This window comes from Alosa sapidissima, chromosome 6 (assembly GCF_018492685.1).
Source record: "Alosa sapidissima isolate fAloSap1 chromosome 6, fAloSap1.pri, whole genome shotgun sequence".
Lineage (NCBI taxonomy): Eukaryota > Metazoa > Chordata > Actinopteri > Clupeiformes > Clupeidae > Alosa > Alosa sapidissima.
This window is the reverse complement of record NC_055962.1, coordinates 5773381-5795940: the sequence shown is the minus strand read 5'-3', so window position 1 is coordinate 5795940 and position 22560 is coordinate 5773381. Positions and strand designations below refer to the sequence as shown.

The window sequence follows — 22560 nt, the reverse complement described above, 5'->3', positions numbered from 1 at the left end:
AGTACAACAAACATAGAAAACAGTGCAACCCATAGCTATACTTCAGTTCTGACTAAATGGAAACAAGGGGGTGGTGTGCTTCTTGTGGCATCCTGCATCCCAATTACTGCATTGCATTATTCTGTACTGCATTACATTTTGGACAGAAATCAAAATGTCTGCTCAACGTGGTGGTGTTAAATTTATACAAGTGAATCGCCAGGTCATTCACACATATTAATATCAGTGTTAATGCCAGTAAGGTCAAATGTTTTATGTCTGTTTTGACCATGGGACCATGGGAGCTTCTAGACTTGGCTAAAGAATATGATTGTCCAACAGTGAATGCAGAGAGCCCACCTAATCTCTTTAGTTTTGCCAGATTCATCATGACCACCATGGCAGCAGCATCTACGGCTGATCAAGCTTTCGAGGACTACAGCAACTACAGTGGCTTGTCTGATGCTGAACTGATTCAGCTGTCCATTGAACGCAGCCTGAGTGATATCTTCAGCCCTTCCTCAGAGCACTCACAGAGGTCATCTTATTCACTAGCTGCAGCAAGCCAACCTATGCCCTTTGAGCATGAAACCATGCCAACATTACTAGAGCTGCAGCAGGAGAATCACAGAGCTCTGAGACAAACAGCTTTACACACTCGGAACATCCCTCCCGCTGCCAACCCACATCAAACTGCCAATCACCCCAGGTGATACTCAATCAAAGATATATAGTACAACTGTTCCATATGCATAACTCTATAACAAAATGCTATAGATTTTAAAGTCATCCTATGCAAGATTTTTACCCTAATATACAGCTTCAAAGTGATTTTGGTGGTAAACAAACTTATAACATGGAGAATCAGTAGAGATGCACCGATGGAATTTTAGGGCCGATAACCAATATTTATTGGTTTGTTGTGGCCGATACCGATACGATAACCGATAATATTAATTGCAGTAATGTTACCTACCACCAATGATGGAGAGAACTCATAATAGTCCTCAATGGTACAACAGTCAACAAAATAGATGTAGCCTAGTAGTGTTATGTATTGGGGGTTGCTCAGACCTACACAGGAGCAGACAGCTCACTGTCACACACACAAACATCCTCCATCCACAAGGGGCGCCAGCTACTTCCGGTCTTATTGTGTGATTGACTATAAGACGTGCGGAATGGCAGTCAATTGGGAGAGGCTCGGAGAACTGGGGAACTCAGCTGCTGGGCCAATGCTGTGAACCTCCCAGCTGCTTCGCCGTGCGATATATGAACTTGGCATTTTGCATTTGGATTGATATTCTGTTTGGTTTAGTGGTGGTTTGGTTTCGTTTGGGGCCCGTTTTTCATTTGTTTGTTTGTTCGTTCGTTTTCGTCCTGCATCACCGTAGGGTTTTTTACGCACGGTGGACATCAAGCACGAGCTGGACGCCTTGGAGAGGCAAGAGCGAGGTGGCCCGACGAAAAGGTAAGCTGGCCGCCCCTTTGGCTTCTCATCCATTCAAACATCCTGACTGACACGTCCTCGGCACACATCCAGATTGGGGGGTTTAAGGTCTGAGCAACGTAGTGATTTCCCTAGCCGTGTAGCGAGCCGCTAGACCAGGAATTCCTAATACCTAGGCCTATGTGTGGCTCCTTTAAAGGGATATTCCACCATTTGGGGAATTAAACTAATTTTCCACCTCCCCTTGAGTTTAACAACTGATTTTTACCTTTCTCCAGTTCATCCAGCCGTTCTCTGAGTCTGGCGATACTACTTTTAGCTCCAGCCTAGCATAGACCATTGAATCGGATTAGACCAGTAGCATTTGACCTGCTAGCATCACATTTAAAAGTGACTAAGATTTCCGGTAATTTTCCTATTTAAAACTTGTCTCCTCTCAAGTTAGAAAGTGTAATAAGACCAACAGAAAATGAAACGTGGCAATTTTCTAGGCTGATTTGAAATGGAACTATACTGTACTCTCATTCAGGCATAATAATCAAGGAACACCATGGACGCAGCAGCACAATGATATCATGTAGCACCTGAAAATAGTCCCTGTAGGCTAGCTTCCAGCAACAAGTTTGAGCTGCAGCAGACGAATTGGTTAGTGACTGGATTATTTCACTTGAATGAGAGTATAGTTCCATGTCAAATCAGCCTAGAACATACATGGGCAACATACGGTATGTGGCCTGCGGGCATTCCCTGACCAGCCCGCGTAAGATCCGTGAAAGAACAATAGTCAAGAGCCTAGCATAGAGATAATGCATGCAAATCAATATCGTTGTTTTTATTTTGAAAGCGACTGCTATTTGTACGCCCATACATTTGTGCGTGGATGCATACGACGTAAACACCCTCACTGATGTGCTGGTGAATAGAATTTATGCTTCTGCGTCGACACAATGCAGTTGCCTTTACGTCGGCGTAAACCTTTCAAAGTTTTGTGTCTCTTATGTCTGCGTCGCTCACCACCGCAAAGGTTGTTAGAACGAACTCCTACTGCTGCTCGTTGGCGATAAGAAGTGTTCATTTCAAAACGTTACTGGCAGATAGACAGTTTACAATCGGATAACCCCGTAATTGTAACCAAAATATGTCTGAGTTTATTTGCAAAGCTTATGTTAGCAAACTAGTATGATGCTACTACCCACAGGTTGCTTGAAGCAGCCGGCTCAACACACAGAGCGAGTTGACCAATCACAGTTATGTGCATAAAGTTAAAGCAAAAACATAGCCTACATTTTTAAAATAGTTTTCTTTGTGCATGTTGATTAACTAATGACAGCCGACTATTGTCTGCTCCACATTTTCGTAGTCTAATTCTGCATAGAGTTAATTTAATGATGGTAATGATTTAATGATGCAATTTTCCTGAGTGTTGATGAAATGGTGGCATATCGGTTGTACTGACTCTTCACATTTTCATGACCTAGCCTAATTATATAGATATTGTAGTACTTTTTTTTATCAGTCTTTGAAAACTGAAAAGAAATGTCAATGTCAAAAAATCATTTTTGAGAATGAGGATTAAATACTGGACATAGATTAAATATTGCTGTTTTTCCTTTGTCTCCCTCACATTTTCATCTGTTCTTACGACTAGTAAACAAAACCATATGATTTACTTAATGTTATACAAGAACAGAATAGAATTGAGTTCAGACTTGAGTTCAGTATTTTGGGTCCGGCCCTCCTCAACAGTCCCAGTTTGTCATGTGGCCCCTTGGGGAAATTAGTTGCCCACCCCTGGCCTAGAATATCGGCAGGTTTCATTTTCCGTTGGTCTTATCACACTTTCTAATAATAATATTTCCATTTTTTCACTTATCGGCCAATAATATATCGGCTGCTGATATATTGTACATCTAGCATAGCTGGCATGCGGAGAACGAGTCATTTGACTGTTGGCTTCTGCTCCAAAACAAATGCACATGTACTGATGTCTGGGAGGCTAAAACTTACAAGGCAAGGTAAAATATAAATACTTTGCAACTCTAGGGGGAGCCCTAGAACCCAAAACTGCATTGGATGTCTTTTAAAGCTTAGCAATTGCACAATTCTTATTGCCAAAGCTGACTTCATATCTTTGGCACACTGTTATTTCTGTTTAGCCAAAACCGGACAGAGAGTTCACATAACTCTGCTGAAGACGGAGCGAGGGTGTGTTCTTGGACGAAAAGCAAAACTGGAGGTTTGCAAGTTAGATTGAAACCCATGTAAGGACACCTGCATAATTCTCATTATTCAAAAAATGTACGCCCGGTCAAACTACTAATTTCTGATTGGACAAGAGACATTCCAGAGTGGGGATATCTGTACCCGGACTTTTCTCCTCTAGTAAATCACTTCGACATGAACGTTGCATGGGCGGGGATTTCATAACCTCACATTTGACTATTATTGAGTGAGAAAATGGAGTGTAAAATGGATGTGAATGTGCCAAGAAAGTAGACTACACAAATTATTGTGTTCAAAATACAGAAAACACATTTTAAAGTCTTTAACTTTGATTAGTTTGTAGTACAACTGTTGAATAAAAGTAATATGGCACTCACGATTGGGGGGTTGGTAAAGGATATACCCACAGCTGTGGTTACCTACGGGACTCGGCCAAACCTCATTTGTTGGTATATTCTCACCAACCCTACAAACATGATTGCCATAATGCTCAGTCATACAACAGTGTAACCTGTCAAACTATTAATTAATCTCTAACTGGACAAGAGGCATTCCAGAGTGGGGATATTCTAGGACATCTTCGCTTAGACTCTTCATCCATAAATTCTGCAAGTTTATATACGTATCTACTATGACTTATTATAGTTATGACCCTTCTATCTCTCCTTACATATTTTTCATTAATATATATATATTATCATATATTTAAAAGTTAAATGCACTAGAATTTATGTTTGGTCTTACAGGGACATGTCTGCTATACAATCAGCCATCTGGAGGAATGATGCCCCAAAACTCCTTGAAGTATTGCAGGAACAGCCTTCTGACACTCTGAGTACACCAAACAAAAAAGGATGGATACATTTGCATGATGCTGCAAACAATGGTTATGAGAAATGTTTGAGAGTGCTGATAAAAGGTACGAGTGAGAGACCATTTTTGAGGCTACACATATAAAATGATCAGTTTCTGGGATGCTTGTTCTGTATGAGTGAAATAACATGTTAGTACATGTGCATCAGTAACATACAGGCTGTTTCTCAAAGTCAAGGATAATTCATTGGTAGAACAGAGTCCTGCTGAATCAAATTTTTCAAAAAGACAAGGCAAGGCTTCTTGTTAGCATTTGCCGAAATTCACAATTTAAAAAAAAAAAAAAAAAAAAAAAAACCATAGTCCAGTCCATACAACTTCATTTCAATTTCAAAAGAAATACTGGACTATGTTTTTTTTTTTAAAACGGCGACGAAATTGTGAATTTCCAGAGCGTGTTACTCCCATACTTGGCAATCGACTCCTATGGACTTTCCCCTAAAGATGGCAGCAAAGATGGCAACATTTCCGGAAAGGTACTGGCTTAATGAAATTCATTCTGGACTCTCTATCCGACCACATAAAGACCTCGGGATACTTCGGTTTGACTTTAGGGACCCTCTACTCACTACCACGTAAGTGTAATGTTGTTTGGAACTGTAGAAGAGGTATAAAAATAGCGTTTTGTAGCGGCGAAATAATATGCCCTTCTCACTTCCACGCTAACGAGTTTTGACTAAAAACGGTAAAATCGAACTTTCTCAAAAAACATCCGAATGACATGATTTTGATGTCAACTCAACGTGTGTACTCCCAATCATCCGTAAATTGATCTAAAGTGCATTTTACTCCGGATAATTCCTTTAAGTGTGCAGGAAGCTGTGTGCGTTATTGAAATTCATACCTCCTACTCCACTTCTTTTTGAAAAACAATGAATGTGCCACTTTCATACTCTCATGTCAATAAAAGAAATTATACCCTTTGATTCATTTGCTAAAACAAATAAATTTTTGACCCGAACGGCCCACTATAATCGGTCAGGCACACTCCTGGCAGTAGGCCTACCCTTAAATATTGAACTAATTGCCATGGAGCAGTGCAAGTGAACAAGACTGTACTCACTCGCTCTCTCTGACTCATTGGTGGTCGGTGGTCAGAGCTGGAGTACAATTTCCATATTCAAGTATAAATACAAGCACTTGTCAAAGAGGAGGCTCTACTAGAAGAACCTAAAGTAGTCTACTACACTCTATCCTACAGTAGAGGTCATTCAGTCTTTCAGGGCCAGATGTACGTACATTTGCGAACGTAGCTGTATCAGCGCCATGGACAAGCCGCAAATTGCGAACGCAATCAGACCTAAGTTTCCGTCATATTTATCAAACTTTCAATCCAAAGTGTAAACTGTGCCTTTCTTTGCCCATTACCGCAATTTATGAACGTCCACAACTGAACGGCACAGCCTACATACAAGCGCAGTTGAATGAAGTTAACTTATGACAACATTAAAAAGAATCAAACGTTTAGCGATCATGAAATACATGATAAAATGTCAACAAGCGGAGATCAGTAGTTCTACTCAAACTACTTGAGCACATAGGCTATGGAAGGTTGGTCAAATCTAACAAGTAGGAAAGCTTAAGGGAATGACGTGAAAGTTAAAATAAGACATTCGAAAGGCCAACGAAAGTTAAGGTTGCTTTTGATAGTACTACTTAAAGCGATAGTTCGGAGTAATTTCACCCTAGGGTCCTTTGCACCATGACCCCGAGCCAAACACCCTCCCAGAACATGTTTTCCCTTGGTCGAACCCTGGTCGAGTAGCGCTGTCAGAAACTAATGACTTTCTGCAGGCGTAATGGAACCTACTTTTATCTCGTAAATTACCCCACTAATAATGCCCTGAATGGTACGAAACTTCTACAGTAGTACAACTATGCTATTTACTCATAAAACGAGGCATTGAAAAGCTTGTAAGTACACCAGGAGTTTATTTAAATAACACTTGCCTGATGGATGCTACCATCTGCTATTATACCGCTGCGTCGACGTTACTTCCGTGATTTGGGAAAAGCCCGTAAAAGTCCTGGCAGGAAGCATGCATAAGGATGTAGATCCAGGAATGCACTAATATTTTATTCGTAGTACCAGTTTGCAACAATTATTAGTTAACAAGTTGTAAACATTTCGGAAAAAAAATATTAATAACTGGGATATACCAAAAAACATTGATTTAATCGCTTCCTGCCAGGACTTTTACAGGCTTTTCCCAAATCACGGAAGTAACGTCGACGCAGCGGTATATATAAACAAATCGAAACTCATGGCTCAGTCCCTGATTGACACACAAAGTTCTCAAGAACACTATTAGGTCTGTAAAAATTTTACATCACAAAATTCACATTCATTCATTGGACCTAATATTTGTAGTTGCCATAAAAAAAGAAAAAGCAATAGATGACCCCCACCAACACCACCACCGGAACGGTGTGTCGGCGAGATTCAATGACGTACCTTTCTTGAAAAAGCAGCTTTGAAGGATCCTTCCTTGTGTTTGAGAAACGGCCATGTCTATTGTCCATCTGACTTGCCATTAATAATTCTGTTTTTATTATATCCATACCAACTAAAGCCTTTCCTAAACTAATCAACAAACGTACCAACAAGCGCCAGACACCTCTGATGTTGGCTGCTGCCGGCAAAAACCCGTTGTGTGTCCAGTATCTTCTTGAGGCAGGAGCAGATCCCAATACAGCCGACAACGTAGGAGAGTCACCCCTCTACACAGGTATCCCTTTTAAAGAAATATTGAGAGGCTAATCAGTCCTATACCAAGAAAGACTTGATAAATCTGTACTTATATATCTCTGAACAAATCCATCCTTTCCAGCTTGTGAAAATGCAACTGAGGAAATAGTGGAGCTTCTTCTGAGGTTTGGAGCCAAAGCCTCACAGGCCAATGCGAAAGGAATGACACCATTACATGAAGCGGTGCGACACAAAAGTCTTGGCATGTGCAAGCTTCTAGTGACAGCTGGAGCAAACATAAGAGCCAGGAACACTTACGGCATTGAACCACTATTCATGGCTGCCCAGGGAGGAGGCACAGAAGTATTGAACCTCCTCATTAAACATGGTTAGTTTCATCAGCATTAAGATCGCACTGGTCAAACAAGACTACTATTTTGTCACTAGCAACCTACACATGTCCTCTGTTAATTATGCATACGGCCCATTTTGAGTATTTTGCCCGGCATTGTACATCATCTACTTAGGAGATCATTGCTCCTACATACATTTGGCCTATAATCAAATGCCTGACCTCTTTAAAAAGCTTAGACACTGTAGTTTCTTGGACAACAATCAGAATAGCTGTGGGAAGTACTGGCACAGAGGTACAGAGGCTAGAATACTGTTTTATGTTTCTGCCGGATAACAAATATGTCTGAACTGACCACTATTTCAGCCCTCTAGGTCACTTGAGATGACTTAGAAACAAAACTGAGCCCTAGCACCAGGTCTTGTGAAGCTGTGTGCAAAAGTAGATCAATATAGAATAAAAAATGACTGCTTTGGACCATTATTTGCCAAGGTATGCTCATGCGTTTTGTAAAATGCCCTATGGAAACTCCCCATAGGACTTTTGGGTTCCCAAAATGCATACTGACAATAAAAGGCTTACTGTGTGGCAACCTCTTGGTGTAGAAGCATAATCCTGGTCTCAAATGAAAGGTAACACTTTGAGGTTTCTTGTGGACTATTTAGATTGTATGTCAGGTGTTCTGATATAGACTGACTACACAAACTATGGAATAATTACAAAAAGGTCTCTATTTTTGCATTTACTTTGTTTGTTCAATGGTTGTGTATAAGATAAACTATACATCTGTACAACTAATATTGGATAATACAACATGAAGATTCAATTTCTATGGATTCTTGTGAATATTTCAGTACCCAATATGTTGCATCTACTTATTGTGCTGCAGCTACACTGCAGCCAGAGGTCAGGGTAGCACCAAAAGCGGAGGAGGGGGAGGGGGGGCATTTTGGATCAAATTTAATTGAGACATAATAAGATTAATCTGAGAATGTAAAGCACTATACAGATTGTACATGAAAAAAGCATTTTTGGATTCCCAAGAGTCAAAGCTTTGGTTACATTACATTACATTACATTACATTTGGCTGACGCTTTTTAGCCAAAGCGACTAACAACATAGTAAATAGTTTAAGTTTTAGAGCAGTTCTCATCAATTTTAGGACAATTTAAAAACATTAGAGTACAGTAAGAATAAGTGCATCAGTGAGTGCTGTTTTTAACAGTTACTTGTCAGTTTGAGACGGCTGGTGAGTGCTAGGATCAGTAAGACTTGTTGTAAGTGTTGCTATGAGAGGAGATGTTCTCTAAAGAGCTGGGTCTTCAGGAGTTTTCTGAAAATGGAGAAGGATGTCTCTGCCCTTGTAGGAGCTGGCAGTGTGTTCCACCAACGAGGAACAACAGATGAGAAAAGTTTGGATTGGCTTGAGCGTACCGGTGGTAGAGCTAGACGTCGTTCGTCTGAGGAGCGCAGCGGTCTGGAGGTAGCGTATGTCTGTATGAGGGCATTCAAGTAGGTGGGAGCAGAACCGGAGACTACTTTGTAGGCAAGCGTTAGAGCCTTGAATTTGATGCGGGCCGCCATAGGTAGCCAGTGTAGCTGGATGAGCAGCGGGGTAACATGTGCCCTTTTGGATTGGTTGTAGACCAGGCGCACCGCTGCGTTCTGGATCATCTGAAGTGGTTTCACTGCGCAGGCTGGGAGACCTGTCAGGAGGGCATTGCAGTAGTCGAGTCGTGAGATGACTATTGCCTGAACCAGAAGTTGGGTAGCATCTTGAGTCAAGTAAGTCCTGATTTTCCGTATGTTGTAGAGTGCGAAACGGCAAGACTGAGGCAACATGATCTGAGAAGTTTAGTTGGTTGTCGAGAACAACTCCTAGATTTTTTGCAGTCCTGGTAGGTGAAACAGACAGGGAGTCAGATTTGATGTTGATGTCGTGATGTATGGTAGGTTTAGCTGGGAGGACCAGCAGTTCAGTCTTTGAGAGGTTCAGCTGGAGGTGGTGTGCCTTCATCCATGTAGCTATGTCTGAGAGGCAATCCGAGATCCGTGCTGAAACCAAGGGGTCATCAGGTGGAAAGGACAGATAGAGCTGTGTGTCGTCTGCATAGCAGTGGTATGAGAAGCCATGCGAACGGATAATCTGTCCCAAGGAGGTGGTGTAGATAGCAAAGAGAAGGGGGCCCAACACTGAGCCCTGGGGGACCCCTGTGGTGAGATGGTGAGGTGCAGATAGCTGACCAAGCCATGATACGTTAAACGAGCGTCCTGTGAGGTAGGATTCAAACCAGGAGAGAGCAGAACCGGAGATTCCCATGTTAGCGAGTATAGAGAGAAGGATGCGGTGATTAATCGTGTCAAAGGCAGCCGATAAGTCAAGCAGAATGAGTACTGATGACCGAGCGGTCGCCCTGGCTTCTTTTAAGGCTTCTGTTACAGACAACAGAGCCGTTTCGGTAGAGTGGCCGCTTTTGAACCCAGACTGATTTGGATCCAGAAGGTTGTTCTGTGAAAGGAAGTCAGAGACCTGTTTGGAGACTGCTCGTTCAATGCCTTTGGATAGGAAAGGCAGGAGTGAGACAGGGCGGTAGTTCTCGACTTGAGCAGGGTTGAGAGAAGCTTTCTTAAGTAACGGTGTTACCCGGGCCGTTTTGAACGCTGTTGGAAATGTGCCGGAGGTTAGCGAGGCATTGATCACATGTGTGATAGCTGGAGCGATGGTCGGGCTGATGGACTGAAGTAGGCTCGTAGGTATAGGGTCCAGTGAGCATGTGGTAGGACTGGCTGCATGTCAGGAGTCTAGATACTTCACTCTCAGAGAGAGGCGTGAATGCTGAAAAAGATGTTCCAGCAGACCCTAGAGGTTGTAGGAGTGCGGTATCTGAGTCAGATGCGTTGAGTGGGCATGTAGAGAATTGACTGCTGATTGCCGCCACTTTGTTTGTAAAAAATGAGGCGAGGGTATCTGCAGTAAGGCTGGATGGAGGAGGAGGCAGCTGAGGGTTGAGTAGCGATTTGAAGGTTGAGAAAAGTTTTCGAGTGTCTGTAGCGCTGTTGATTTTGTCATTGTAGAAAGCCGTCTTAGCAGCAGTGATGCTGGCTGAGAAGGAGGTCAGGAGTGTCTGGTAGCTTTTGAGGTCATCAGTTAGTTTGGATTTGTGCCATTTCCTCTCCGCGGCTCTGAGTTTGGTGCGCTGCGATCGGAGGGTATCATTTAGCCATGGATGAGAGTGTTTAGATCGAGCTGGCCTTGTGGTAAGAGGGCACAGCTCGTCTAGACACGAGGTCAGTGTGGAGCAGAGCAAGTCTGTGGCCTCATTAACCTCTAGAGAGGAGAAGGTGTTGAGTGGAGGTAGACCGGAGGCAACCACAGAGGAGAAGTGCGTTGGAGACAGGTTCCGGATGTTGCGGCGGAATGTGACCATCGGCTGAGGAGCCGGAGGCTGTTCTGTCAGGCTGACGTTGAACTGGATGAAGAAGTGGTCAGAAAGATGGAGAGGCGTCACCATGAGGGTGTCTGTGCTGCAGTTCCGAGTGAAGATCAAGCTCTTTGCCAGCTTTGTGAGTCGGTGGGCTTTGAACCAGTTTGAGGTCAAAGGAGTGGATCAGGGCCAAAAAGTCCGCTGAGCCTGGAGCATCTAAGTGGATGTTCATATCACCGAGAACAAGAAGCGGACATTCATGCTCAGGGATGGAGGACAGCAGAGTGTCAAGTTCGTCCATAAAGTCACCTAGTTGGCCTGGAGGGCGGTAGATGACCAGCACGTAGAGTTTTGCTGGGGCGATCACTGTGATGGCATGGAATTCGAATTAGACATATTTGTTTGAAGGCAGTAGCGGGGTGAATTTCCATTTGTTGGGGATCAGCAGGCCCGTCCCGCCTCCTCGTCCAGATAGGCGAGGGGTGTGGGATAGTGTAAGGTTAGTGGAGAGTGCAGCCGGGGTGGCAGTGTTCTCTGGTTTGATCCAAGTCTCAGTGAGAGCAAGGAGTTCCAATGAAAGGTAGTTGGCATAGCCAGCTATGAAGTCCGTTTTGTTGACTGCGGATTGACAGTTCCACAAGCCCATGGAGAAGGAGGTTTCTGTAGGTAAGGACCGTTTAAGTTGCTGGAGGTTAAGGCGATTTCTGCTCCTTTTGGCATGATGCCGTTTTCTGCGATGGCCGGTGATTACAGATATGGTGGAATGGCACATTTTTTCCTTTGTCGGCGCCTGTGCTCGGTGAACTTGCACAGGTAAACTTGCTCGTCTTGACCGCGTACGTCTTAAACGAGTACGGCTGAAAGGAGGGCTGACGCTTCAGCAACAGCCTCTATTGTTATTCTGACAGGAATTGCATGCAGCTGTCCTCGTGTCTCACTAATGATGAATCAGCGTAGACCGCCCTCTGACGTTCGCACAGCTTAGATTGTTCAAAAGGGTGTTAATTACTCTCAACTGAAAGTTCGCTCACACCGACCGAAACTCGCAGTTTCAAGTAGCCTCCTCCCTCAGCTGTTCCCAAACGCCCAGAGTCCAATTCTAAACAATTGGAGAGGATTGGCCAGTAGTAGCCTATGTGTTCTTGCTTTCTCTTTTCCAACTCACTGCAGTTGTTGTGTGTGTTATACACTTTGAAATGGTGTATAACATTACTATGCTACATAGCAATATAGTGCATACAATTTATTTAGAATGTTGGGGGGAGGTGGGGAAATTACCCGGTACTGGGACATTTTAGCTCTGAACAAAGGAGTTTTTCTGGTCCGAACCACTCTGGTTCAGGCATAGTTGGTCCACAACGGGAAAAAGTCCAGACCGAACTTCCCGACCCTCAAATGTTGTGGGTGGGGCTACGTTTGGATGGCATCCAGGCTAGTGGAATTGACTTTCAAATGTATTATAACAACTTCTCTTATTTACATTTCTAAGGAGCCTATACTGACTGTCAAACTAGAGATGGAGCAACACCTTTATTTGAAGCATCCAAGAATGGCCATGAAGAGGTGGTGAGGCTGCTTCTGTCTAAAAGAGCAAATGTGAACAAAACAACCAAAGCAGGACTAACTCCTCTACACATCGCCTCAAAGAATGGACATGCTAGGTTGGTAATGTTGAATTTGGAACTTGAATAGCTTCAATCAAACCATTTTTTCTGACACCAGTGCATTTTAAGTGCAACCAAATATTTATGGTCAATTATCAAATCTAATACAGCATAACTTTGCATGTTTCTAATTTTCAATCTATCTTTGAGCAGAATTGTATCCTTATTGATTCCAAAAACGGCCAGAGTGATTGTGCCAGAGAGTGGCATTAGCCCGCTCCACCTTGCAGCAGAACATGACCGAGAGGATGTCTTGGAGATTCTCATCGATGCGGGCTTTGATGTCAACACTTTGCTGAAGTATGACCACTCCCAGATTTATGATGACCGGTGCTGCTCGGCCCTCCACTTCACTGTACGCAACAGCAACATAGACACAGCCTCAATGCTGCTGGAGGCAGGCGCTGACCCCAATCTGGATGCTTTCAACCCTCTTCTTTTAGCCGTGAGACAGGGAAATCTAGAGATGGTGTCTTTGCTGGTGGAGTATGGTGCCAATGTGAATGCCTGCGTGCCAACACTCCCCACTACCTTTCCTGGAGCTCTGCTCTTTTGTATGAAGCACACATTGATTTTGAAGTTCCTGCTGGACAATGGATGTTTTGCCAACGCCTGTTTCTCATGTGTTTATGGAAGCAGTCCACATCCTCCAATTAAGAGCCGGCTTACTAGTAGGGATGAGCTGGACCTTGATGAAATTCCTCAGAGCGAAGCTGCACAGGTTATACAGAGTATTTTCTTTTTTGGCAAAGGCTATTTTCACCCCAGTACAAATATCAATGTACCGTATTTTCCAGACTATAAGTCGCTCCTGAGTCGCATCAGTCAAATAATGCGTCATGAACAGGAAAAAAACATATATAAGTCGCACTGGACTATAAGTCGCATTTATTTAGAAATGTATTTCATAAAATCCAAAACCAAAACCAGAGACTATGTAACTGGATTATTGAGGTCAAAAAGATTCATGTTAATGAAGACTAATGAGTGACGGCAGCCAAGAGGAGGGCAGGAAGGTAATTGCAAAAGATTCACTGAAAGAAAATGCCATGTGGTACACCAACGTGTATCTAAAATGTGGAGAATACAATGCAATCAAGCATTTTGGGCGATGTAGAGTCACAAGCTGGCTGGCAGCAGATTAAATGCTCACAAGAGAAAAATATGCAGTTTTAAAAGGACGTTATCGAATCAAGCCAGGGATAGGCCAATAGGCCCTGTTCTGATGGACATTAACTAGATCTTGAGGTCAATTAAAAGCTGTGGCCGTTGAGGGACAATCGGTCAGAATGTGCACACCAAAATGTTCTTTCAACGGGTTTATTGCAGAAATCCACAGATGGCTGAATCCCAATAAACAGGTCTATGTGTATGGGTGTGTAAGTGTGTGTGTGTGTGTGTGTGTGTGTGTGTGGTTCTGCAGGAGATAATAGAAAGAGAGACAATAATCAGCTATGTGCTAGATACAAATAAACATAAGCTACAACATGAGCTATAGCCTATACATGTCTGCTACATGTTATAATAGCAACCTAGCTTAGCTGAACATAGCATGACCTCACCACATTAACATTAACACTACTGATGAATGTGTAACAGGTAAGTATAGCATAATATGGTAAACAAGTCACATAGGCATACATAATAATAAACATGGTACTATTCGACATTCATATGGAATGTGTCCTAACATTATGTGTGGCTAAGTCCACACTTACAGCATAAGCATTTCACTCGCGCTAAACACGCACTCGCGGTAAATGCATGTGTGAATCGCGTGCCTCACGCTTATACGATATTTCTTCAATAACTTGACACATAACATACACCAAACATAATACAGATACTCACTTGTTACTGAACGCACACAAGTAGAAAATACACCTTAAAACACTATAACAAACAATCATTTAAACAGCACACTCAGTCACTTAACGCCAGCTCTCTCGAGAACTTTCTTCTTCCTCTGTATTAACAACGTTCTGAAGTCCCGGAGGGCAGCGTGCTCTCTGATTGGCTGGTTGGAGGCAAGCAATACGACTGATCTAGAGTCGGCCCTTTGTTACAGGCCCGATGGTAATTGTAAAGCAATTTACAAAAGATTCACTGAACAAAAATACTGATATGGTACATGAAAATTTAACTAAAAATGTGGAGAATGCAATGCAATAAAGCATTTTGGGCGATGTGGAGTCACAAGCTGGTAGCAGATTAAATGCTCAGGATAGAGAAAAATGCGGTTTTAAAAAGACGTGACCGAAGCTGAGGCAAGCCAGGCGATAGGCCTATATGCCCGACGGTAATTGTAAAGCAATTTACAAAAGATTCACTGAACAAAAATGCTGATGTGGTACATGAAAATTTAGCTAAAAATGTAGAGAATGCAATGCAATCAAGCATTTTGGACGATATATTGGCATAAGCTGGCAGCAGAACAAATCCTCGGCTGGCCGAGAGAGCGAGAGAAAAAAGATGCGTATTTAAAACCAGGGCCTACATTTCAGCGCGGGATTGCAGGGTATTGAGCATAATAATAAAAGTCCCGCAACTGTAGCCATCATAATGCAAGAAATTCCCACACATTTTACAGCGCTGTCTGACGTTAATCTAACTAGATGTACCGCATAGCGGTACAAAATATGACCGCCGCTCAGTCCTGTACATCCGTTCCGCAAAAATAAATCACACTTCAATTTGTCTCCATATTTTACTCCATCCCCCACTCTTGAAACTTTTGTGTATGCTTGTTTGGCATGCCTGAGTGTGTGTGTGCGGCTGCACAGAAAGTACCCTACTGGTGCTGAAAAGGTGAATAGATTGTAGAATAGCCAAAGAAGATGTAGAATTGTTATAAAACCTTTAAAATCTCTAAACAATCACAAGTAGGGCAGTTCATCACAGTTCATCCATTGCAACTGGATTGATGAAAGGTCACTTACACCTGTAGGCTACATTGTATTTGGGAAAAGCAAAAGGTATCAGCATAATGTTATTTATTTATTTATTTATTTTTTATGTATTTTTAAACAAAAACATCTCTGTCAGTTCCATGCCGTTTTCAACAGCTATCAAAAACAAAGGTCATTTTTGGATGGATGGATTTTTTGTGAATGTTTCTTCTTCTACATAAGATTTTAGTCATCTTTAGTTCATGTAATACTTTATTGTCAATGCACAAATTAAGTAACAGTAGTCTGAAACGTTATTGTTAATGCACAAATTAAGTAACAGTAGCCTAGTCTGAAACGAAATGCTGTTTTACATCTAACCAGTGGTGCAAATAACTGACATGTCCAAATGGGCCTTGATGAAATGCGTCGCTAGACTGTTCATACACATTTTAACGGGCCAAAGTTGAAGAGCTTTTGTCCGTTATTGTTAGTGCAAATATAGGCTGATTCATGTTCCCTTGCATTGTTTAACTGAAGTCCATGGCTAGTCTGGCTTTCATCAGACCAAGCTCAATCTTTTAAGAAATCAAAAAATAAATAGCGGGCAGATCAGGCTGGGTTCACCCAGCCTAGTCCATAGGCACCCGATATTGTTTAATTTTCCGATTGAGATATACACGCTCTGGCTATTCTAAATGCAAAAATGCATCAGGGAGTTATGAAAAAACGGTAACTAACAAACTAGATCCTAATAGAAAGCTGTTAGCTTCCCTAAGTTACAGGTAGGATTATAAGGTAGGCCTATTTACAACATAAATTGTCAATAGGCTATGCTGGCGACACAAATAAAATCTCCTTTGGAAACCAATGGCTTACGCCTTACAGTATCAAGCGGACTTAAACTGTCATATCGTGGCGAAAAGTTGTAATAACATTCACGCAGCTCCATGAGTCAAGGAAAGCGCGAATGAAGTAGCCACTTCTAAATGGGACCCACTACACAGTAGCTTAAGGTGTTTTGCTAAAGCAGCCATAATGAAATGAAGGTGTCATTGTTTGGATACTTCACACACACGTGCTTTTTAATTTCACAGACTACAACTACCAAGCTGTAATCAAAGCACATCGATTCCACTCTCACACCCTGCACGCACTTAAAACAAAATAAACAGGCGTCTCCGTCTCACGCATGTATAGGCAAAACTGTATCAGACCGGTGTTGCACCAAATTCTGTGACCTGTCGAATTTTGTGACTCTAGAGGGCGCTGTTTTATTGGAGTCTATGAATGTACTGAGCTGTACTGACACACTGATGAGGCAATTCTGTTATGTGTATAATTCTTCTAATAAACTTTGTACATTTTTAAAACATGGAACATTGTGTGGGTGTATTACTCCACAGGCCTGCATGTGTATCTTCCTCTCTATACTATCTCTATAGAGTAGAGCTAAAGCCTACCCCACCACTCCAGCGAAGAGGTGGACTTCAGCTGGACAGGTCACATATGTTGATAAGCCTACTGTCAAATTATGTTTGCAGAAATGGACTGATGTTGTACATTGTCATTGACATCAGCAAACACTTTATTTACATTATTGACAAACTCCTTGTCATTGTCTGTTAATTTACTTTTTGGCACCTCAAACTGATATACAAACTTAAGGAGGCAGTTTGTGACCTCCACAGCATTTTTTTCTGCAGTTTGACATAATTTGACAGTAGCCTATCAAAATATGTGACCTGTCCTGCTGAAGTCCATCTGTTCACAGGAGTGGTGAGGGGTAGGCTTTAGCTCTACTCTAGAATAATACACCCACACCCAGTCAATGTTCCATGTTTCAAAAATGTACAAAGTTTATTAGAAGAATTATACACATAACAGAATTGCCAGTTGTGTGCCAGAATTGTCAGTGTGTCAGTACAGCTCAGTACATTCATAGACTCCAATAAAACAGCGCCCTCTAGAGTCACAAAATTCGACAGGTCACAGAATTTGGTGCAACACCGGTGTAACGTTGGTAAATCTTCCATTGCACAGAATGATTTTGTAGCACGTGCAATAAATGACAGTCGAAAGATACAAACAGTGCTGCTATACATTTGCTTGGTATAACCGCATTTATAGTTTTCTACAAATGCAATAAATCAAATGCCTCCATCACTCAACCAATGCTAACGGTAACATTACCTAGGTCCTTATTGATATTACAAGATTAACGTACCTGCAGTAAAAACCAAGCATGTCCGATAAACATCCTCAGATTTATTTCGGCTTCAAGAAGAAATGGGAATTACACTTCATGTGAACATCGTCCTATCCTTATTAGATGTTCGCTGCGGTAAATTACAGTCCTTGTATGAAGCGTCCATTGTTTTTTCCAATCCACTTTTAACTTCCAACAAAATTACGTCTCACTGCAACGATGCGCCATCTAGTGGACAAACGACTACTTCTCGCCAATACTGAAAATGCAGCCATGATGATGATGATGAATATTTATTTTGGCTTTCTTTTAATCCTACTGATTTTCATTTTTTACCGGGGGGGCAAATCACAAATGAGTGATTATGAGCCAGGTTGATGTGGGCCCTTGAGACCAACATACCATAAAAGATTCACAGAGAACTGTGTCTGCCCTACCCTCCTTTCGGGGGGTCCAGTCCAGCGGGGGGGCTGCAGATGAAAACGAAAAATGACGGTTCCATGCTATCCATGTGGGGGTACATGCCCACCAAGTTTTGTGTACCCCGGTCTTTCAGTGTCCCGGGAATCCTTGTTGGTGTACGTCACTAAATGTACACATAAATTATTTTATTGTAAGGCCCCCCATGAACGAAAGTACACAAAACTTGGCATGCATTCAGAGGGTGTCATAATGATCCTACACTTTTAATTTCGTGCAGTTTTGACCTTGTCAGCCAGAGATATTGAGATGAAAACACCTAATTTTTTGCTTTTTAATTTTTAACTAGGTGGCGCTATACATGAAATAAGTGGTAATGGGATGGGTTGACATGCCCCCTTAAGACCAACATACAAAAAAAAGGTGGACCTCCTAGGCCCTACGGTTCTCGAGATATTCACAGAAAACTGTCTCCGGCCACCTACAGGCCAGTTGGTGTATAGTAACATAAATTAATTTACTGTGTGGCCCCCCATGAACGGAATTCCACAAAACTTGGCGTGCATACAGAGGGTGTCATAATGATCCTACACTTCCAATTTCGTGCAGTTTTGACTATGTTAGGTCACAGATACCTTCAATTACACCACCTCATTTTTACTTTTTTGTGTTTAACTAGGTGGTGCTATACATGAAATGAGTGGTTATGGAATGGGTTGACATGGCCCCTTGAGATCAACATACAAAAAAAAAATGGTCCTCCAAAACCCTACGGTTTTCGAGATATTCACAGAAAACTGTGTCTGCCCTACCCTCCTTTCAGGGGGTCCAATTCAGCGGGGGGGCTACAGATCAAAACGAAAAACGATGGTTCCATGCTATCCATGTGGGGTTACATGTCCACCAAGTTTCGTGTACCCCGGGCTTTCAGTGTCCCGGGAATCATTGACGGAAATTTGGGCATGCGAAAAAAAAAAAAGAAAAAAAAAAAGAAAAAAAAAAAAAAATCTGACTAAACCTATATGACCGCCGCTTCGCTGCGCGGCGGTCATAATAATGGAGCGGCGTGAATGCGGGACTATTCACTGGCCAGACCAACTCTGACTCACTTTGGGGGTGCCCCTCTCTTGTTGCGTGCTCTGTCTCTCTCTCTCTCTCTCTCTGCAAGATTTGTCACCGCTGAAGTCAAATTATAGCCTATAGGTGCTTCTACATCAACTGCTATCGACAGGAAAGGAAAACAAACGTTTAGCGATCAGGAACCGTCAGGAATTTTTCAAACACAGAAGCATGACAGCCTATAACGTGAGAGAACATGGATGTGTTCTCCATTTGAGGAACGTTATAATCGATTCCAGACGTGAACAGACAGCTACAGACACGGAGCGCATAGTAGGCCTACTTTCACTTTCTGTGCGTATTCATTACGTGAAAGATAATTAGTAGCAAAACAGCCATCAAATATTACATGGCAGTGAGTTTTGTTTTCAAATGTTTTCATGCATGTCTAGATAATGGGTGAGGAATGTTTACTCTCAAAAAGAATTTCAAGTTTTTGCCTGAAATTGCACTGTGCCTATTTACAAGGGCATTGTTCCCACCTCTTCTGGGGCCTACTATCAAATGTTGGACCTCTATAGAAAGCCGAGAACCTCTAGTTTTCGTAGGAAACAGTCACAATAAATGTGGGATGTACTCACAAAGAGTTACAGAGGCTAGAATATAGTTTTTTCTTTCTGCCGGATTACAAGCATCTCTGAACTGACCACATTTCAGCCCTCTAGGTCTCTTGATATCCCTTAGAAACACAACTGAGCCCTAGCACCAGGTCTTGTGAAGTTGTGTGCAAAAGTAGATCAATATAGAATGAAAATATGAGTGCTTTAGACTATTATTTGCCAAGGTATGCCCATGCGTTTTGTAAAATGCCTATGGATACTCCCCATAGGACTTTTTGTTATCCAAAATGCATACTGACAATCAAATGCTTACTGCACATGAACCCCTTTGTGTAGAAGCATAATCCTGGTCTCAAATGAAAGGTAACACTTTGAGGTTTCATGCTTGTATTTGGATTATACTTCAGGGGTTCTGATATGGAATGACTACACTAAATATGGAATGATTACAAAAATGTCTCTATTTTTGCATTTACTTTGTTGGTTCAATGAGTGTGTATAAGATAGACTATACATCTGTACAACTAATATTGGATAACACAACATGAAGATTCAATTTCTATGGATTTTTGTGAATATTTCAGTACCCAATATGTTGCATCTACTTATTGTGCTGCAGCTACACTGCAGCCAGAAGTCAGGGTAGCACCAAAAGCGGAAGGGGGGGAGGGGGGCATTTTGGATCAAATTTAATTGAGACATAAGAAGATTAATCTGAGAATGTAAAGCACTATACAGATTGTACATGAAAAAAGTTGTCATTTTTGGATTCCCAAGAGTCAAAGCTTTGAAATGGTGTATACCATGACTATGCTACATAGCAATATGGTGCATACAATTGATTTAGAATGTTGGGGGGAGGTGGGGGAGGGGGGTAACCGTCCCGCCGGCGGGACACTGAAAGTTATGTGGTTAGGAGACAGACTATCATAAATCCTCAAATTATGTCTGGCGTCTTTTATTTAGGTTGCGCAAAGCACAGCACCTTTATTTTTCACAACACCTTGTATTCGACTCAGCTATAGGCCTCTATTTCTTGCGTTTTATTGTGAGACATAGGCCTACTTTTCGTTTGGAGTGGCATACCGTAGGCTATCAAAAGCAAAAGATGTTCAATTCGAGATTTTATTTACGTTTGGACTGTTTGATTATATTGCTAAATATCGGGACTGATGACCACTGTGGGGTATTAAATGGTTCATTATTAAGTTTCATGTATGAAAGAGTGGCAGGATTTCCATCCGCTTATTGCGAGATAAGGCATCCGCTTTCATTCATTCATGGAATGTGGGCTGTGCTGCAAGGGAAACCTTATTCCGTATAGCCAAAGAGGTCTAAGATAGGCTAAATTTAGTTATTTTTAAATTATGCATGATTTACTTTTTTATATAAAATTCGTAGGCTGATGCATGGCAGCAACAATTGTGTTTAAATGTAGGTTACTGCTTCAGCCTCTAGCTTAGAAGGGGGCGGCATGCGACTGGTAGCTTGAGAGCAATGTGTTGGAGACTCATGGTGTAGGACAATGACTTTTAATTGGCAACACTATTTAACCAACCAACAATATAAAATATTAAGAAGAGCTCTTTTATGAGTTAAAATTGAAACAAAATTATACTGGCTTTCTCTGGCTGAAAGTGCACTTGAGACTTGTGCATTTGAGAGCGCTCTCTCGAGGCTGTAGACAGTAATTTTTCATGTAGGGTTCATGTCAGTTAATATACATTAACATTTAAAATCAATTAATTAATCAATGTGCAATTATATATTTTTTCATATATAAGTCGCACCTGACTATAAGTCGCAGGACCAGCCAAACTATGAAAAAAAGTGCGACTTATAGTCCAGAAAATACGGTATGCTATTTGTACCAGTGTATAATTAGAAGTGGATGCTATTCATACTAGTGTAGGTAGTGATGTGTGCTATTTACTTCGTTGTGCAGTCTCACTGTTTGCACATCCCAAAGGTTTTCACAGTGGTTTTAGATGAGGTAACTGAGACAGACATGACCGAAGCTTGATTTTATATTCAGTAAACTTACACTGTCTTGCTGTAAGATCAAACGTTGACTCATTTTTGGTTGTCAGAGTCAAATGTCCCACAACACCATAGTCAACAGCAGGCATGAAATTATACTAAAAATAATCATCCCATGCAGGCCAAAACCACCTTGAGCATTGGCAAAAAGTTAAGTTCTGAGTTTACTCTAGAGTATGATTACAAGCAAAGTATCAGTAGCATTTAGAAGACTCCATACACTTGCATCTGTAATTAAATGTCATAAAAGACTAAGGATTTTACTCCTTTTGGTTCATGCAAGATGAAAATGATGATCTTTTATGACCCTTTTTACTGATATTTATCAGGTCCATAATTCAATAATAATTATTGAATAATGAGTCAATAATTGTGGTAAGCACTGTACACTCACTGTCCACTTTATTAGGTACACCTTCTTAGTACTGCGTTTTGCCTTCTGAGTGCTGAAAACATTCCTCAGAGATTAGAGTCCATATCGAGCATGATAGCATAATGCAGTTGCTGCAGATTTGTCAGAGATCTGTGGCTGTGGAGGCCTTTTGAGTATAGCTAAAACACTGTCTAGTTCAACAAACCAGTTTGAGATGATTCAGGTTTTTTGGAACTTTTTGATTACATGGCGGCGACATCAATCAGTGTCGCAATTCCCCCTTTCTATGGCTCTG

At 41.7% G+C, this 22560-nt stretch overlaps 1 protein-coding gene and 1 long non-coding RNA gene across 10 annotated transcripts in view; one reads left to right on the top strand and one right to left on the bottom strand.

Annotated features, from left to right (window-relative positions):
• The window catches only part of LOC121711130 (ankyrin repeat and SOCS box protein 2-like), a 71646-nt gene that overhangs the window by 651 nt on the left and 48435 nt on the right, over nucleotides 1-22560 (top strand). For 2 of the 9 annotated variants that reach the window (XM_042094455.1, XM_042094457.1), the window contains 7 exons: nucleotides 362-688; nucleotides 3586-3690; nucleotides 4399-4571; nucleotides 7099-7254; nucleotides 7357-7602; nucleotides 12482-12653; nucleotides 12810-13377. The exons of 1 other annotated variant lie outside the window; for it this stretch is intronic. In XM_042094455.1, the coding sequence (XP_041950389.1) occupies nucleotides 369-688; nucleotides 3586-3690; nucleotides 4399-4571; nucleotides 7099-7254; nucleotides 7357-7602; nucleotides 12482-12653; nucleotides 12810-13377 (1740 nt within the window). In that variant the 5' untranslated portion in view covers nucleotides 362-368. Of the gene's footprint in view, nucleotides 1-352; nucleotides 689-1373; nucleotides 1451-3585; nucleotides 3691-4398; nucleotides 4572-7098; nucleotides 7255-7356; nucleotides 7603-12481; nucleotides 12654-12809; nucleotides 13378-22560 lie in introns of those variants that run through there. 6 more of the 9 variants (XM_042094456.1, XM_042094458.1, XM_042094463.1 and 3 more) reach the window with 5 other exon arrangements.
• Nucleotides 8450-16893, bottom strand: LOC121711155. The gene is made up of 3 exons (XR_006032265.1): nucleotides 16762-16893; nucleotides 16290-16295; nucleotides 8450-8460 (listed from the first exon to the last, which is right to left on the bottom strand). It is a non-coding gene; the product is annotated as an uncharacterized LOC121711155 (long non-coding RNA).